Genomic DNA, 17267 nt, shown 5'->3' with positions numbered 1-17267 from the left:
TGCTAATACTCTTTTCTTTTGATTTCAAAAGTTTTGAGATAGCCACACTTTGGGATTTTTATTTCCCTTTTTCCCTTTTTATTCATATGTTCAGAAATACTCACTAGGAGATTTTATTTTGAACATACCTTGTCCATAATCACTTTGAAGCAATGTTTTAAGAAATCTGACCATGTTTGAACATGTTTTAGTTCAGATTCCACATTACTTATGATTAGGACTGTTTTGACATTTTATTTTTCTCAGTATGTGTTAGACAAGGTTGATTTGGTCCTTTTGTAGGCACTCAACATGCCTTTGAACACATGAGAGATTTTGACTAAAGTTTTTCTCCCTCTTTTCGATATCAGCAGTATGCAGGTGTTTTAGATGAACACAAGTTTTGCTGATCTAAGGTACATACTTCAGTGTTTAAAAAAAACATCACAAATATCGAAACAACAATTGTAATTCATTTTAAAACATTTAACGATCCCATAATTTATCAGATATTTTGCAAATCTGTAAACTATAAGTGACATATGTATGAAAACATTTGTTGTGTGAGATTTGTGTGTCATATGTCATCTTGGTTGATTTACAGAGTTTTTTGAATAACCATTTTGATCATGATTTGCTCATTACTCTGGCTTTCAACTGAATGCAACCAGCCTTAGTATCAATGAATTTTGAGCTGAACTATTATGTCAAATTGATTGTTGGATCGAATTTGACTGTCCTGCTCTGATACCAATTGTTGGATCTGAGTTTCCTTTTGATTGTATTTTTGTTTGAAGTTAAAATGGAAAATGGATGAGTTGTGTAGCGGAATTAAAATGATAACAAACTTTGCATACAATCAAATGAGAGTAATACTTTAACCAAACATCTTTACACAAAGAACCGAATGATTGAATTTATTTCAAACACGATTACAATGATGATGTATGAATGCAAACTCCCCCTCAGCCAGAGCTTAGCAGTTTGTTCGTGCAAAGAAGACGAATGATGTGAAGAGCTAATAGAACAGTACAAAGTACTGTTCTATTTATAAGCACTTGCAAACTACTGAGCATCTTTAGCTGACATCACCATGAAAGTGACATCTAACCTCCTAACAAACTCTAACCTCTGATCTATACAGACACTGCTTCTATTGAACTACTGCTAATACATTCTATTACAAACAGACTTTAGAACTACTGCTGCAACCTTCTATTGCTGTGACCCCAGCAGCACTTATCCGGATCAGCAGTGCTTGACTCAAGGCAGTAGATTGAATCAGCAGGACTTGAGTCTTCATTAGATCTTTAATTGAGCAGCAGTTATTGGTCAGCAGTTAGTAAGATCAGCAGATAGGAGGTCATCAGTTGTTGTAATCACTTTCAAGGGGAGAGATATGTATATCAGCATCTGCTTATTCTGAATCCACTGAGCTGATCCAGTTTTGGCTTTACATTATCTGTTCCTCTGATAGGGTTCAATCCCAACAATACTGTTGTAACTAATTGTTGAGATACCAATTTTCTAGAACTTGAGATGATACCTTGGCAGCAGCCATCATTGCACAATCACATTTAAGATTCTCTTCCTCATCAGCTCTCTTCTTCCTCACCAGCCTTTTCATCTTTCTTGTCTTCTTCAGACCATAGATCTGTCATTGGTTCAATCAGGGTACCTGAACTTTCTCCCAGCAGTATTTCATCAGTCACAGCAGTAACCACTGCTTCAGTCACCTCTTCCACTGTTTCAACCTTCAGCTGTTCCTCCTCAGATTCAACCCCCTCCTGTATTGACTCTAATGCCATCAAACAAAATTCATTGTGAGAAGAATCATTTGAAGCATATAGTGCAAAATTTTTATCATTAAGATTTTCAGGCATACTGCTCCAGTCAACAAACTCTTGACTAAAGAAACTTTGTTGTTCAGGTTGTGTAACTACCGGAGCAGTAGTTTGAGGTGCATATTGCACTTGAGCCTGGGGAGCAGGGGTTTGAACAAATTGGATCTGTGGAGCAGCTGTTTGGACATAATGCACTGGCATAGGGGCAACAGCATAGTGAGCAGTGTTCACATGTGCTGCTGGGGCATATTGGGCATAGTGCACAGTGTTTTGAGTTTGAGGTCTAGGATTTGAACTAGGGTGAGTGACTATGGGACCAGTTGTTTGACTCCTACATTCCCTAGCAAAGTGTCCCAACCTGTTACACTTGTAACACTTGATTTTCGATTTATCCAACCCAACCCTTAGGTTCCCATGAAGACCTGGAAATTTTCTCTCAGTTCTCTTATAAAACTTGCTAGTTCTAACACTTAGCAAGGCCAGTTGGTGCAGGATGTCCATTTCTTCTAGGTCAGTGGGGTCGAAATGCTGTAAATCATTGAGTTCAAAGCTTAAATTGTCTGACATCTGGTTTTCATTTGCAGTGAATGCATAACCTGTAGAGTGAGGATCAGGGTTGTTAAAGTTTGCACCAGCAGTTATGTCAATGAAGTGATCATAACCCTGATCCTCACCACTACCACCAGATTCTTCTTGACCCACAAGAGCAGTGTTACCGAATGAATAATCATCAACGGTTTTCCCTGACTCTTGTAACTTCCTTTTCTGGTTCAACTCCCTCTCAAAGGTCAGGAGTCGACCATGGAGTTGGGTCAAGGTCAGATCCTTGAACTCAGGTGCAGTTCTGGTGACAATAGCTATTGTGTCCCATTTTTCTGGCAGTGATCTGAGGAACCTGCTATTTTGAGTCGAGTTTGAAAACGTGACCTTAACAAGCCTCAGTTCACTGATAAGACAACTGAAACGCTCAAATTGTTGAGTCAGTGATTCACCTTTAACATGACAAAATGTTTCATACTGTTTGTTCAGGATTTCCCTATTGTTTTCTATGACCTCTTCGGTACCTCCAAACTGTTCCTTAAGTGTGTCCCACAACTCTTTGGCACTGTTACAATGTAACAGTCCAGCATATATTTCGTTGGGGAGCGCTGATGCAACAATACTAAATGCTTTAGCATCCAGTTCAAATTTTTGATAATCCGTTTCAGTATAATTTTCAACAGGTTTAGGAACTTGTTTTTTAGCATCTTCAACACTTGGCACTGTAGGAACATGAGGACCAAAGATAACAGACTTCCAACAACCTGTGCTTTGTTGAGCGAGGATGTGACCCATCCTCCTCTGCCAGATGTTGTACTCATTTCTTTTTAGCATAGGTGGTTTAAAGAGCGAGCCAATGTTGTTTTTATCGTCCTGAGATTGTGACGTCATTCTTGTTGTTTTACAGGTACTGAGAAATCAACTATAATGGTGATTAATCCTTACTCTGTTTTTCAACGACGAACAAACGATCAGTATCAACTGTTTTGAGCTGAACTATTTACGTCAAAATGATTGTTAAATCAAATTTGACAGTTCTAGCTCTGATACCAATTGTTGGATCTGAGTTTCCTTTTGATTGTATTTTTGTTTGAAGTTAAAATGGAAAATGGATGAGTTGTGCAGCGGAATTAAAATGATAACAAACTTTGCATACAATCAAATGAGAGTAATACTTTAACCAAACATCTTTACACAAAGAACCGAATGATTGAATTTATTTCAAACACGATTACAATGATGATGTATGAATGCAAACTCCCCCTCAGCCAGAGCTCAGCAGTTTGTTCGTGCAAAGAAGACGAATGATGTGAAGAGCTAATAGAACAGTACGAAGTACTGTACTATTTATAAGCACTTGCAAACTACTGAGCATCTTTAGCTGACATCACCATGAAAGTGACATCTAACCTCCTAACAAACTCTAACCTCTGATCTATACAGACACTGCTTCTATTGAACTACTGCTAATACATTCTATTACAAACAAACTTTAGAACTACTGCTGCAACCTTCTACTGCTGTGAACCCAGCAGCACTTATCCGGATCAGCAGTGCTTGACTCAAGGCAGTAGATTGAATCAGCAGGACTTGAGTCTTCATCAGATCTTTAATTGAGCAGCAGTTATTGGTCAGCAGTTAGTAAGATCAGCAGATAGGAGGTCATCAGTTGTTGTAATCACTTTCAAGGGGAGAGATATGTATATCAGCATCTGCTTATTCTGAATCCACTGAGCTGATCCAGTTTTGGCTTTACATTATCTGTTCCTCTGATAGGGTTCAATCCCAACAAAAGAAAAACATCAAACAAAACTACTGACTCGACAATTCTTTTTTTGCTTTTTTTATAGATGTGTTTATAATAGGGCTGTTCAAAAAGCTCGCGACTCGGAGCTCGCTCGGATTTAGCTCGAAAAAAGCGCGCTCGATTTGGCTCGGTTTAAAAGTGAGTCGAGCCGGCTCAGCTAGGTTAGAAAGTGAGCCTAGCTCGACTCGGCTCGTAACGAGCCGAGTTGGCTCGGTTCGGCTCGCTTTGTAGCTCGGCTCGGTTTAGCTCGAATTATTTTACTTATAATAAGTTTTAATTTTATATACATTATAATATATTACAAAAAAACTGATTATTATTTAAATGTATATAGATTTGTAATTTTATATTTATGGCATATTTGAAGATTGATTACCATACTAATGAACTAATATTGTATTTTATTGAAATTAAACTTATTTTGCGTTGTTAAACTTGATTTTGGTTTGAATTGTATTAGGTTGAACTTATTTTGAATATATTCTTTTAAATTATTGAATAATATTTTAGTCTATTAAATTTTAAGAGGTATACATTAGTTTTTTTTTTTTTTATAAAATCGAGCCAAACCAAGCCGAGCCGAGCTAGCTCGGTTTAAAACCAAGCCGAGCCCGAGCTTAGATTTTCAGCTCAGTTTCAAATCCGAGCCGAGCCTAGCCAGCTCGGTTTATAATCGAGCCGAGCCCGAGCTTGGCCTGGCTCAGCTCGGCTCGGCTCATGAACAACCCTTTATAATATTTTCATCTATGTTTGTGCAAAAAAATGTGGCACAACTCGCGCGGGAAGTAGAAGTTCTCATTGTTCTCACAACTCGTGGTGGTTCTTAATTAAACCAAAGCATATATATAGGAAGTGTAGAATACAAATCCTCTAATCATGCATTACGTACGCGAGCATAGGATCTAAACACATGTCCCTGGTTTAGTTTTCCTACATAAGGGTACATCAGACAATTCATTTTATCAGCAGTGGGGCAAATTGGACAACTCATTCAATCAGCAAGATCTCGAGTAGTTCGTTACACCACTATCCAGGTAATTATGAATCGTATCAGTTTCAATTTTTGATAATTTTTAAAACTATACATTGCTGTTTTCGTTTATGTGCGATTAGCGTTTAATCGATTGTTGTTTTCAATGGATCCACATAGTAGCACCGGACGAAACACAGATGTTGATTTTGAAGATGCTGAATTTGTTAGTGAGCACGGTCAATTGGGTGGTGATCAGAGAGTTACGATTAAGGAAGCAAGAAATCCTAATTCTGCAAATGCAGTAAATGAGGGTTCCAGTAGTAAGTTGTTAATTCAGATGTTTAAATGGCCAATGTTAGTTGTTTTTTATACTCGATGTAATGATCTTGTATGATTGTAATTGATTGGAAGGGTTTAATGTTGTTAGAGGGTAACTGATATGGAATCAAAATGTTTAACTTCACATGTGATGAAAGGCATATAACATGCTCGTTTCGCATGTTATGATATCATAAATCGCATTTATAAAACATGGAATCAAAATGTTAATTCTCATGTTATGAATCCAACAATTCGCACATGGTAAAAGTCATAACATGTTGGTTTCGCATAGAATGATACCATAAATCGCATGTAGTTTTCATTATATATAAACATGCTGGATTAGCAGTTCTTAATAAATGGTTTTTTAAATCTTTTTTTATTTAAATTTGTAGATGAAAGGCTTTATATTCCGGAGGTTGAAGCATCAACTATACATGTGGTTGGCATGAAATTTATTTCTATTGAAGTGTTTTACCAAACATATGCCAAGTTAGCTGGTTTTTCTGCCCGCAAAGGTGGTGAAAACCACAGTGGTGGTATAATCAAAACTAAATATTTTGTGTGCTCGAAAGAGGGACATAAGCCATTGCTTATTGACGATTCTTATTTGAAGTCTAGAAATCCATACAAAACAAGGAAAAAAGGAACCATTAGAACCGGGTGCAAAGCGCAACTTATGCTTGGTTCGGTGGATGGGATATCATTTACAGTCAAGAAATTTGTTGATGGTCATAATCATACGTTTGTACGTCCTGAAGATCTTCATCTACTACCAGCTTACAGGCAATTGTTAGAAGCCCATGAGGAAATGATATGGGAATTAGGTACTCAAAACCTTGGCCCGGTCAAAGCTTTTCATATAATGAGAAAACAATATGGTGGTTTTGAGAAAGTTGGTGCCACTGTCGATGATTGCAAAAACTTTAGAGCTCGAATTAATAGCTATATAGGAGAATATGATGCAGACATGGTGATCAATAGGCTGACCGATAAAAAAGAATATTTAGTGGATTTTTCATTTGAATATTCAGTTGATGAGAACAAGCTGTTAACCGGTTTGTTTTGGGCGGATGGGTTATGCAAGAGTAACTTCATGGAGTTTGGGGATGTAATATCGTTTGATGCCACTTTCAAAACAAACAAGCAAGTGTACATGAATGTCATTTTTAACATTTTCGCATGTTGTATGAATTCATAAACTGGCAAAATTGCATGTTACTAAAACATGAAAGTTAGGAGTTCAATATATCGCACATTAACTGATTATGTAAAGTTCCTATGCGAAGTGTTCCTTTTCGCAATAATTTTTAATTTCTTGGTGTGTAGGTATAAGATGGTGTTTGTACCGTTTACTGGGATAGACAACCACTGTCGAAACGTAACCCTTGGAGCTGGGTTGCTGGCATCGGAGAGGACTGAGTCTTATAAATGGCTTCTAAATTCCTTTGTAAATTCATTTGGACGTCAGCCAAAGGTTGTAGTGACAGACCAGGACCCTGCGATGAAACAGGCTATCGAGAGTGTTTTCACTATCAGCAGACATAGATTGTGCATGTGGCACATAATGAAAAAAGTGACAGACAAGGTTCACTATGCCATTAATAGTGTGTCATTGCCATCTTTTATTTACATTATATATCCGTTACATGTTGATAATAAAATTATTTTTTTTCATGTAGGTTAGATACGAGTGTGCAACAACTAGGATTTTAAAAGGAGAATGTGTGATATTGTATGGACAGATTCCATTGAGCCTAAAGTATTCGAGAGAGAGTGGAAGTTCGTAATGATTGAGTTCGGTCTTACCAAAAATAAATGGATTGATGATATGTTTGTGATGAGATCCATGTGGATTCCCGCTTTTTATCGGCATGAGCCAATGTCTGGACTTATGCGAACAACTTCAAGATCAGAGAGCGAGAACCATTTTTTTTGCTAGGTGGCGAATTCAAAGCTCACTCTTGTATTTTTGAATCATTTTAACGGTTCAATGGATGTCCAAAGGTTCAATCATAGAAAGAATGATCATATATCAAGATATACTTAGCCCGACGATTGGACCAAATCTACTCTGGAAGCAGATGCTGCTAAAGTCTAAACCAAGTCTATATTCTTCAATCAGCAGATATAGATATACGCAACTATTAGTGAATGTCTGCCGATGGAGACCAAAATCGAGGGTGACCAGTTAAGGATATCGATGAAAGACTTTAAAGTTCATGGAGAAGGTTTTTTAGAGGTAATACACAAAATATTTACTTATGAAAAAAAATACGTTTTACAACATGCGATTTGATGAACTCCCATGCGATTTGGGAAGAGGTTTCGAAGAAGAAGAATAAAAAACGTGCGATCTTTACGTTTGTACATGCGATTTTATGTGTTAAACATGCGATTTTTTATACATAAGGTTTTTATTATTGGAACATGCAATTTTATGTGTTTCCATGTTATAACACGCGATTTTATGTGTTTTTAATGTTATAACATGCGATTTTTACTAAGTTGTATGTGTTACCAACATGCGATTTTTTTATAAATTTAAGTGATGTGATTTCTATAACACATTTGCGAGATCATAAGCACACAAAATAAGCATAATATTAAAGTTAATCACAGTTAAAAGTCTTCAAAATAACAACCATCAAAAGTTATCAAAACAACCACAGTTTCAACATAGTCTTGATTAACAAAACAAAAGACAATATAAAGATGAAGATAACCTACTTTCTCGCAGTAAAGATCTTCTCATGCTCACTCGAGCTGAACTCCATCTTTTCTTTCACTATATACAGCGCATCCTTCAGAAAAGAGAAGACCCGGTCATCAGCTCGAGACTGTTCCTTAATGTGCTCCAATGCTGTGTCTTTGAAGTTCGAAGTTGGTTGTTCAAGGGGTTGTTCCCATATGTCTTGATTTTTATTTATCCCGGGAAGAACCTTTCCCTGCACATCAAGAATCAGGTGAGAAAAGCTGACATCGGTGCTCATTTCTGTCAACGTGCGAGTTGACAATAGTTCTTTGGTTGCAATGTTCTTCAATTACTCAGAATCAGAAGACATTTTTCTTGTTTTGATGTGCGACTTTTTGTGTGTGTTTGTTTGGTGTCTTAATTTGGAAGATTGTTATCTCTAAGCATCATATATAAAAATAGAAAATTTATTAGGTAGATGGGGTGGTAAGTTATGGTATTTATGTTATAAGTGATCATTACAAGTCAAATTACAGTCACATCGATATTAATTACTTTTTTTTCTTTATATAGAGGTTTTTAATATTAATTATAATGTTCACTTGACAATTTTATAGTGTTTTATATAAATGGATTTTTATTACTTTATTTAATTTTTATCATGCGACTACGTAGAAAACTTAACATGCAACAATAACATGCGAATAATGTATACATCAATAATTCAGTTATAATTTAGTTCACAGTGTTTTTTGTTTTCATATGGAATTTTCTCTTTATATCCCAATCTCAAACCACTTATTTCTTATCTTTTAAAAAATGGTAGACTCCCCAACATCCTCTTCTACCTCGTGTTCTGATTCAAGTATTAAACAGGCTTTAAGAAAAAGGATTTAGGAACAAATTTAAGAGGATCACTCATGTCAAGAGATGTTGGAAACCAATATTTTTCGTGTAAAAGAAAATATGAAGAGAAAACAAGAAATCGTGAATGTAGGATCGTGTCTCGACCCGAACGAGTCGTTCAGAGGATATTATATCAAATATAGATGCGGAAAATAAATATTTGACTTAGGAACAGCTAGCAAATCACTTTAAACTTCTATTTGCATTGATTTCTGACAGTTTACATTCAAATCCTGGACCGGCAGCACTTCGGTACAGTTTTCAAGAACCGTTTTTTATCTGGTTCGCTTAAATGACCTATATATAGTGCTAGGAGATCCGCTTCAATGGACAAGTCCGAATAAGCGGACCTCCATTGTACGTATAAGCGGATCTATCAGGTGACATACAAGCGGATCTATTCCTATGTCACTATAAGCGAACCTATATCTAAACACACATACAATATCCTGTTTTCTCGTAAAACGCGCCCTGATCTAACAATCTAAGACTAAGACTCGATACAAGACAAAGTCGACAGATGCATGCACCAACAGACTCCCCCTCAGATGTTGACGAGTCGACTATCGAGTCATGACAATGCTGTGTCTTCACTTCTTCCGTCTTGATCAGTCTCTGGGCTTCTCTCTTTATCTTCATCTCTTTCTCGTTTATCACCAACAAACTTCTTCTCTTGAATGTTGACATCTTTTAAGTTCCTCAGCTCCAACATGCACTCCCCCTCAAATATTGACTTTTCCTGAATAAAACTCTACCTCAAACATAAGTTTTATGACAAACATTTAAGCATATAAACAATATTTGAAACTTATCACAAATAAATCAAACAATCAGATACTGATGAACCACTTGAAATTGTATCATTTTATCAAACAACACACTCTCTCAAACCATCTGTTCATCATGTTTAGCACTTAGAATTTTGAAAATCAGCTTTTCAATATCAGTTGTCGAAAATCTTTTTGACTTTTTCAAAATTTATGCTAAAACACACCAAAAATCTTTTTGGATTTTTGAATGTAAAGAAATGAAATGCAGGGAAAAAAAATATTTACAAACAATATTTTTGTGAGTTTGTGCAAGAGGATCATATCAGTTTTGAGACAAATCACTAACACCGTTAAGCTTTAAACATTCTCAGTTCTAAACAATTTACCTAGATTGTCAGTATATTGGTCCACTTTAAATTTTCACACAAATTTCAATCGATTCGAGATATGATATTAGTGTTTTAGAAACTTAAACTTAATTGTGTATCACTCCACTTGAATATACTCCTGTATCCAAATCCCAATATTCAGTCTTACAGGTGAGTATATCACAGATGATATCTGTAAAGGGGTTATGTGCGAGGGCCGTGAGAGCTCAGGTCGATACTTCCGTATACGCAGAGAGATGACGGCTTCGACTTTAGGTGGGTCCCCTTTAGAGGATCTTTTGATTACAACAGCAGCGACTATCAATTTTATTGTTTCATCAGCTTGCTGAGGGCGAGCTTATATTTCAAAGCTTTTCGCAGAAAGTATTATTCGGGGACTAGGTCAGTACTTCCATACAGCAGAAGTCCCGGAATAATACCCCAGATATCACTGAGTATAAAGACCTAGTATCTCAGAATATGGGACCTTTCAAACAAGATTTCGGGGGTTACCCATATATCCAAGAATAGTTACCCACGAATCAAGCAAGTTTGAATTTAAGTTTATATCTCATTTCAATTTACTAAATGTGCGAAAACCTACTGACACATCCGCAGTAATATTGTTTATCACATTTTTACTTTACAATTCTTTAGCATGTTGTGATAGTCCACTGATGTACTATCATTTCCTCTTTTTCACAACAAAACTCATTTTTGAATTTTATCATGTTTTGTCTTTTTCAAATTTTCTAATGTTTTTGGATTTTCTGAAATTTTCTACTCCCCCTAAAATGCAAACACATTAAAAAAATTTGAAAAATATCTAAGCTCTAGACACACTTGAACAAAAAACAAACTGTACAAAACTTGACAACCGATATCAAATTGCATCAATTCGCCATTCACTAGCGCATAAACAATCAGAACTCCCCCTATCAATAAACTATTTTCCCATTTAGATTTCAAAACACTTAAGTTTGTTTTAATCAAAATGGTTTTTCCGGAAAATAAGTTTGATTGATTTTATCACTTGTAGGTTTATCAAACATAGGTTCGGGGTTGTGGTTCATCATATTGTCTTTTAACCAGTTGTAGGAAAATACAAGTACAAATTAATGTCCTTGATTTACCATATGCAATCAAATCGTCTAACCACTTGTAATTATAACCAACAAACATAAACAAACCTCTTTACTGTTTGTATGATTGACGTTACCAAAGAAACTCAAGAAAGATGCCGATTCATGCTCCACGCTTACCAACCTGGGAGCTCCGGCAAGTCCTGAAACTTACTGTTCGTAGTATGTACTATCCCAGTCACAAACCAGGGATACTTCAACCTTTTCTTTCTTTGTTTTCTTCTCATAAAATTCTTTAACCCCTTTGACTTTTCGATCAATCATTTTTCCAAAGATATGTTTTACCTTGGGGTTAAAGACCTTCTCAGCATCAAATTCCTGTTTATCATTATAAAATTGGTTAGAAATTTCAATTTTACCAATTTTCTTTTTATAATTTCAGCCCGAAGTGATGGAAACTCCTCATCATTCACAATCGGAACTGATTTTTCATCTTTTAATACATCTTCACATTTTGAAACAACTTGTGGCTCATCTGACTTTGTGGAGTCAGATTCATCGCCTGAAGATAGCTCCTCTGATTTTGACCTATCAGAATCATTGCTAGAGCTTTCACCAACCTTCTTAACAACCCATTTCTGGTTGTCAGATTTAGCTCTCTTCTTGTAAAACTTGTTCGAACTCTCACCAATTTCAAATGTAGAATCTTGAAACAATTTTGTTCTATCAATTGGTGGTTCGAATTCAACTACTCTTTTCTGAAGTTTACGAGATACTCCCTGTTTTGATTGTATTGCCTTAGAACAGTCTCAGGCAATATGTCCAACAGTGTTGCACCGAAAACAGGTTCTTGTGTCTTTCTTCTGTTCGTCTTGCTTCTTTGCAAGAAACTCACTATTTGATTCCCTCCAGAAACTTGTCTTTTCTTCTTCATCAGTTGATGTGCCTGAAACAAATGACATTTTGGATTTAAAATCACGAACATATTTTTCATTTTTCTATAGGAGTAAAACCTAACCCTTTCTTTTTGAAATTACCGTTATGGTTTGATTTCTTTTGAAAACCTGAACCAGAACTATAATTCTTTTTCTTGTTCAATCTTTGTTGCACTCTTGAGGTGTAAGGTCTTGGTTTTTCATTAAGACATAAGTCTTTTATTTCAGAAATATTAATTTCTGTGAGTTTGAAAACCTTGTTTATCAATTCAGTTTTGACACCTCTTATTGGAAATTCCTCATCAGAATATAATTTGTCAGAATCATTCAAAGTGTATGCAACTTTGAAGAATCCATCATCCAAATTAGATTTTGATAACAAAAATTTTCTATCATAAACTATTTTGCCCTGTTTTTCTGTTTGACATGGAGTGCTTGACTCAGACTTTGACTCTGACGCGAACTCCGACTTTGACTTCTCTATTTCATCGTTTTCTAACACATGATCCACGACTTTCTTCATCAGTTGAGACTGTTGATTAGTGTCAGACGATGTAAACACAACGTCAATACTATCTGGTAAATTGACTGACGACTCCGACTCCCACTGTAAATTCGTTGCCTTTTTGACTCTTTCATCTTTTGGGTATCTTGGCAAATATCCATTTTCCAGCGGGGGTGGACACTTGTTATAACTGACTCCTTGTTTCTTACCAGAATCTTTCTTGTCAATCTTTTTCTTCGTGTCATTCTTCTTCTTTTCCAAAGTCTTTTCATCAGCAATTTTTTAGCTTCCTTTTCTTCAATTACCTCATCATCTTCCCATGCCTTCATACTTTCAACCGTCGGATAAATCCTGTCAATGACATAAGAAGTACATGAGTAACTTTTTAACAAACGGTTAACTCTTTCAGTTTCAATTCTTTGCAGATCAAGCTTTTGTTCCAAAGCAGCACACTTCTCGATGTAATTGTTCAAAACTTTTTGTTTGATCATGAATGCTCCTTGAAGTGTCTTCATTGCTATTGCTTGTTCTTCACTTGATTGATTGTATTGATCTATGGACTTGTTTAGAACATCATAAGATTCTTTTAACTGATTTATGTTATTAATCAGTTCACTGTTTTTCTTCTTGAAAATCTCACAGTTTTCACAAATCAGAGGAATCTTTTTAGCATTAACTTCAGCATTAACTTTAAACTTTGGAACCTCTTTCATCTTTTGCCTTCTGTTTACAAAAATATCTTCATCATCACTGCTGATTGGTGTTTTTACCTTTTTCTTCTTCTTTTTAACTTTATCATCATCACTATCACTTTCGGCGATCAACTTCATATAAGCTTTGAATTTTCTTGCCCAATACTCAGTATCATCATCACTATCACTTTCAACCTTTGCCATGAAAGCAGTGTAAGCTCTAGTTTGATCAGGAATATAATCATCCCAAGTAAAATTTTCCCAGCTAAAACCCTCTGGTAGCTTTTCATCTTCTTGATCAATCAAACAAGCTTTCACATTATCTGGAATATATTTATCCCAGTTGAATGACTTCTTTTCATCTTGATTAACCACACATGCTTTCTTTCCAGAATCTTCAATTATGGGTCTTCCATGTGCAGTTTGTGCTTGATGTTGATGTTGTTGTGATGGTGATTGAGCAACTTGATAGTAGATGGCTTTTCTGGAATAATCATTGTTGTTGTTGAAAGGATTTTGAACTCCACTTGCTTTGTGATTAGTGCACTCCCTCTTGAAGTGACCTTTTTCCCTGCAACGAAAACAAGTGACTTTAGATTTATCAAAACCTAAAGTAGAAACATTAGCATCACGAAGATCATCTCTCCCCGTTATCTGCTTAAATTTCTCAGCTCTCCTTAATACGCTAGCCAAACACCATTTTATGTTCATCAGCTCCATCTCTTCAGCATCTATCTGGTCGTAATCTTCCTTGGTTAACATTGGATTCCCAATACGACCTGCAACAAAACAAGTATAATATTCCAAAACCATTCCTAATAAAGACATTTGACTTTTGGCAACTTCTTCAGAATAATCTTGATCATTTTCAAGATTTAAAACAATGCTACATTGAAGTTTTCTCCCATTTTTCGTAGCAGAAATGTTTGGATCAAAAGATGGAAATGATGTAAAACTAGTTTTGCTGCTTGATCCTTTAGATGAGCTTTCAGATGAATTTTTGACACTGTAGGCAGTTTCAAATTTCAGAGATAGATTTGATGATTTCTCATTCACCCCTGCTTTATAGTATAACCCAATATCCTGTTCACCATCAAAATCTTTCATTCGAATAACTTTTCGTTGTTCCATTTCTTGAGCTTCGATTTTTTCAATGAACTTGCTGAGTGTCAAATTGCTAAAACCTTTCTTGTTTCTTAACATCATAAGATATGTGCCCCAAGTTTCATATGGCAAAGCATCAGCAAGTTTTTCGATCAACTCTTCATTGTTTTTCTCAATACTCAATCTCTTCATGTTAGCAAGCAAATTGCAGTATCTTTCGATAATCTCTCTCGTACTTTCATTCTTTAACCCGTGAAACAGATCAAATTCTTTCTTTAGAAGCGATTTCTTGCTTTTGACCATTTCTTCACTACCATGAAACTTTGACCTTAAAGCTTTCCAAATCGAATATGAAGTTCCATTGTGTTGCAAAAGCACCATTATATCCTCTTTCACTGCTTGTTGAAGAAGACTTAACATCATTTTCTCATCTTTGTATTTCTTTCTAGCATCAGCACTTAGATCTTTTATCGGAGGGGCTCTTCATCATCATTCATCGGTCGAACATATTTTGTCTCGACACATTCCCAAGCATCTAGGTAATTAGCTTTTACCCAATTCTCAAAACGACCTTCCCAACCTTTAAATTCTTCTATGTTTATGAGTTTGGGTGGTTTTTGCATTGTACCCGTTTCATTTTCGAGCATTGTATTTTGTGCAAAAGTGATCGGTGTAACCGGAGTAGCGAATGCGTTGAAAAATTCCTCGTCCATTTTCAAATTTTTATCAATTTTCACAACAGCCCTTATAAGCGGAACCCTATGTTCACAAAAGCGAAACTGCTGAGTACACACAAGCGGAACCTAGTAAACCAAATAAGCGGAACCACTAGGTTCAAATAAGCGAATCTACTTGATGTTCACTGAAGCGGACCTAATGTTGTTCACTGAAGCGGACCTGAATAATGTTCAACGAAGCGGACCTGAATGATGTTCAACGAAGCGGACCTGAATGATGTTCAACGAAGCGGACCTGAATGTTGTTCAATGAAGCGGACCTAAATGATGTTCAACGAAGCAGACCTGAATGTTGTTCAATCAAGCAGACCTATTGGTTCAGACAAGCGGAACTCTCTGAAAAGTGTAACAATAAGCGGAACTACCCTGTTCTTTGAAGCGAATCTATGAAGTTTGAAGCGAACCTCTTGAACTTTGAAACGGAACCTTCGAACTTTGAAGCGGAACCTCTTTAACAAATGTAACAATAAGCGGATCTACCAAGTTCTTTGAAGCGGAACTATGAAGTGTGCGTATAAGCGGAACCTGTTCACGAGCAATTTTGACCCATTTTTAATCCGAATTTTAACATCAAACTTTCCAGGGTTTATCTCTATCCAATTATGCACAATCCTTGAAATTTTGAGCTGATTTTGACCGGAGAAACTTTCTGAACTGAAGAAAGAAAGTGTAGAAGTGAGAAATTTAGACGAATTCCAGCTATTCTCTGCAGAACTCCTCCTCCTGAAGCTCTGATACCACTTGTAAGATCATGTCTCGACCCGAACGAGTCGTTCAGAGGATATTCTATCAAATACAGATGCGGAAAATAAGTATTTGACTTAGGAACAGCTAGCAAATCACTTTAAACTTCTATTTGCATTGATTTCTGACAGTTTACATTCAAATCCTGGACCGGCAGCACTTCGGTACAGTTTTCAAGAACCGTTTTTTATCTGGTTCGCTTAAATGACCTATATATAGTGCTAGGAGATTCGCTTCAATGGACATGTCCGAATAAGCGGACCTCCATTGTACGTTTAAGAGGATCTATCAGGTGACATACAAGCGGATCTATTCCTATGTCACTAGAGCCTATATCTAAACACACATACAATATCCTGTTTTCTCGTAAAACGCGCCCTGATCTAACAATCTAAGACTAAGACTCGATACAAGACGAAGTCGACAGATGCATGCACCAACAGTGAACTTGCTTTCTCAGATACAAGAGAGTAGTCTTCGAGAAATCGATGTGATCTTCATGGTTAATCTGGGTGAGAGGGAAGAGAAGAAGTTGAAAGACCTTGCGGGTGCAATAACTATTTTAAGATGCTCGATAGACATGAAAATGAAGTTTCTTTCATCTTTAGAATGAGTTTGTGTTTGTTGTATCTTTGTACTTTTTCCTTTTCAAGTGGTTATCTAATAAAACATCCAAATTTGTACTTGTATCTTTGTACCTTTCCCCTATTTCACATGTTATGTTATGATATAAAAATTAATTTCGCATGTTATGTTTTCCCCTATTTCACATATTATATATTTTCGCATGTCATGTTTCTCATATTTCAAACATGCGATTTCAACATAAAAAGTTATTGTAATACATACAATAGTCCAACATAGACAAGTTTATACTGGCTTTCCAAAGTATCCATTCAACCTGGCTGGGATTTTTTTCTCCAAATCTTTCATAAATGTGTTTATGTCCAGCCTTTTATCGAATGGATTTGTCTCTTTAATTATTCTTTGACGCTCTAGATTGTACTCAGATCGAATAATCTTACTAAGATATCTGTGTCTCAGGAGATGGAGTTGTGAATTTTGTCTATTGTTTACCTCATTTTCTTTCACAAATCCAGATGTCCAAGGTGTTTTTCCCTTATATGTTTCCGTATGTCGCGTTGTAAACACTCCACAATCTACACCGTCAGTAATAGTTCTCCACTCCATCTCTTTTCTTTTCATTCTATAGCGGATTCTTCAAGTTGTTTGATAGTTGTTGTAGTTTTTAAGGCCTTTTTAGG

At 36.1% G+C, this 17267-nt stretch overlaps 1 protein-coding gene across 1 annotated transcript; it reads left to right on the top strand.

Moving 5' to 3' along the window:
• Positions 1-5306: 5306 nt before the first annotated feature.
• Positions 5307-7254, top strand: LOC110924730 (protein FAR1-RELATED SEQUENCE 5-like). The gene is made up of 4 exons (XM_022168723.1): positions 5307-5463; positions 5860-6616; positions 6794-7052; positions 7147-7254. Exons 1-4 carry the CDS (start codon positions 5307-5309, stop codon positions 7252-7254), a joined length of 1281 nt encoding a protein of 426 aa, XP_022024415.1.
• Positions 7255-17267: the final 10013 nt, after the last annotated feature.

The sequence above is a fragment of the Helianthus annuus genome, chromosome 17 (genome assembly GCF_002127325.2).
Source record: "Helianthus annuus cultivar XRQ/B chromosome 17, HanXRQr2.0-SUNRISE, whole genome shotgun sequence".
NCBI lineage: Eukaryota > Viridiplantae > Streptophyta > Magnoliopsida > Asterales > Asteraceae > Helianthus > Helianthus annuus.
Note: the sequence above shows the minus strand (reverse complement) of the source record. Positions and strands in the feature narration are given on the sequence as shown.